General features: G+C 28.9%; 1 protein-coding gene across 1 annotated transcript; it reads left to right on the forward strand.

The window, feature by feature from the left end:
- Positions 1-1,363: 1,363 nt before the first annotated feature.
- Positions 1,364-1,993, forward strand: LOC111037871 (protein ALP1-like). The gene has a single exon (XM_022320685.1). The coding sequence runs from the start codon at positions 1,364-1,366 to the stop codon at positions 1,991-1,993; it is 630 nt and encodes a 209-aa protein (XP_022176377.1).
- The last annotated feature ends 373 nt before the right edge of the window (positions 1,994-2,366 follow it).

A 2,366-nucleotide genomic window follows, 5' to 3' on the forward strand; every position in this document is an offset into this window, starting at 1 on the left:
GATGTATTAATAATACTTAAATATTTAAAATTATAGTGATAAACATGTCTTAATAATAAAAAAAGTAATACTTTGAATTAATTTCATTAAAATTACGAAAACAAATCATACAATTTTATTTCTATACATAACCAAACCGTAACAACTTGTTCTTTAACTTTTTTAAATTAAAATAATAAAATCACAGTAGATTTTGATAATGATAACCTCCTTCCAAAGTTCCACTATCGTTCGACACATTATCACCTTCAACTGAAAATTGAGAGTAATATGATCCGACGGATGATGTAGATGGAGAATGCATATTTTCATGATCAGAAACAATATGAGCCGGACGATAAAACATATTATGTGTGGGTACACTCACAGTTGAAGGACTCTGCATGGATTCATTCGTTTTATTATTTCGTAAACTGTGCAGGAGCTGCATTGTTTTCATTCTAAATATAAATTTTTGTTCCATATTCAAAGATTGAACTGATGGAAGTAAGGAATAAAAAAATGCCAAATCATCATTTTCGAGCGGTTTCTTGGGCGCTTTGTGACTTTCCATAAAATCAATTAATGCGCGTTCAACGTCTGGTCTCTTAAATTTCGTTTTTGATTTTTCTGTCACACTAGACGTATGTGGAGGAGACCCATCTTCGTCTCTAGCTTGCTCATTTTCATCAATACTATTAATTTCTTCTTCAACAGCGGCTACTTGATCAAAACTAGATTCAGTGTTTCGTAATTCTTTGGTTTTACCCAAGAATGATAATTGCTCTGCATAAATGTATAATCTAATTTTTTTAGCACCTGAACCAGATTTTGAGTTTTCTCCAATTTTTTTTAAGTTTCTTGCATAATTATCACGGATTGTTCTCCACTTTGCCATTATATCTTGCACTAAATAAAAATGATAAAAAACCAAAATTGTTCAGCATTTAATAATAAATTATTTTCACTGGGCACTTATTATATTTTTATTAAATATTCCTATTTTAAATACTATGAAAAACCCTTTGTAATTTTTTTTAGTGTATTATAATAACGTTATAATAAAAACAATTTTTATTTATTATTAATTTTTATCTGAGTAAATTATTATTATTATTCTAGGTATCTGGCCACAGGTTTTAGTTTAAAAGAACTGCATTACAATTTTAGGATTGGGAAAAGTACTGCTAGTGAGATAGTTAGAACAGTATGCAAAAGTATTTGGTGCATCTTGAAAGAAAAATGTATTCCCATCCCTGATAAAAATACATGGATTACAATTGCAGAAGAATTTAAAACCCGAGCAAATTTTCCTAATTGTATAGGAGCAGTCGACGGAAAACATATTCGCGTCATCAAACCAGAACGAAGTGGATCTTTGTATATGAATTACAAACATTTTTTTTCTATTGGACTACTTGCCATTGCCGATACAAATTACAGATTTATTTACGTAGACATAGGCTCTTTTGGGAAAGACTCAGATTCTACAATTTTTAGAAATTCGTTACTTTGGGAAAAATTGGAAAAAAATCACCCAAACATTCCCGCACCAACACCAAGTAATACATTTCCCGAAATAGACATCTCGCTACCTTATGCTTTTGTTGGCGATGAAGCATTTGGATTAGATAAACATTTGCTTCGGCCTTATTCAGGAACTCATTTGCCTGTTAAAAAAAAGGTTTTCAACTATCGTCTTACACGTGCTAGACGATATATAGAATGTACATTTGGTATCCTATCTAATAAGTGGCGTATACTTCATAGACCTATTGATGTTAAAGTTGACTTTGCAGTAGATATAGTTAAATGTTGTTGCGTCTTACATAACTTTGTACGCGATCGAGATGGCTTTATTTATGATGATACCCTAACGATCAATGGCCTAGAAGATTTCAGTGACATTGAAAACATAACTACAAACAGAAATCAAAATCGATATCGTGAGGCGTTGTCAAACTATTTTATGAGTAACGAAGGGCAGTTATCTTGGCAGATGGATAAAATATAGTAGATAAATACCTAACAATAGTTTTTAATTTTGTATGAGTTATAAATCTAATAAGATAATGTATAAATTATAAATTATAAAAGTTATTGATAATAATACAAATATACACTCATATAATATCATAATAAATAACAGTATTCATCAAATCATATTATTTTTTTTTCAAATAGGTACATACTACATAGTTATAATTTCATTACTATGCAATAAATTGTTAAATAATATTTAAGAAATTCATTTGAAATATTGTACTTTATATTATACTTAATTTTTAATTAGCCAACAGGAAATAAAATGTGAACAAAATTGAAAATACTTACAAATTAATTTTTGTTGCGCTTCATTTTCTTTATTAAAATTTGATAGTAATGAC

Source organism: Myzus persicae, unplaced genomic scaffold (assembly GCF_001856785.1).
Source record: "Myzus persicae strain clone G006 unplaced genomic scaffold, MPER_G0061.0, whole genome shotgun sequence".
Taxonomy (NCBI): Eukaryota; Metazoa; Arthropoda; class Insecta; order Hemiptera; family Aphididae; genus Myzus; species Myzus persicae.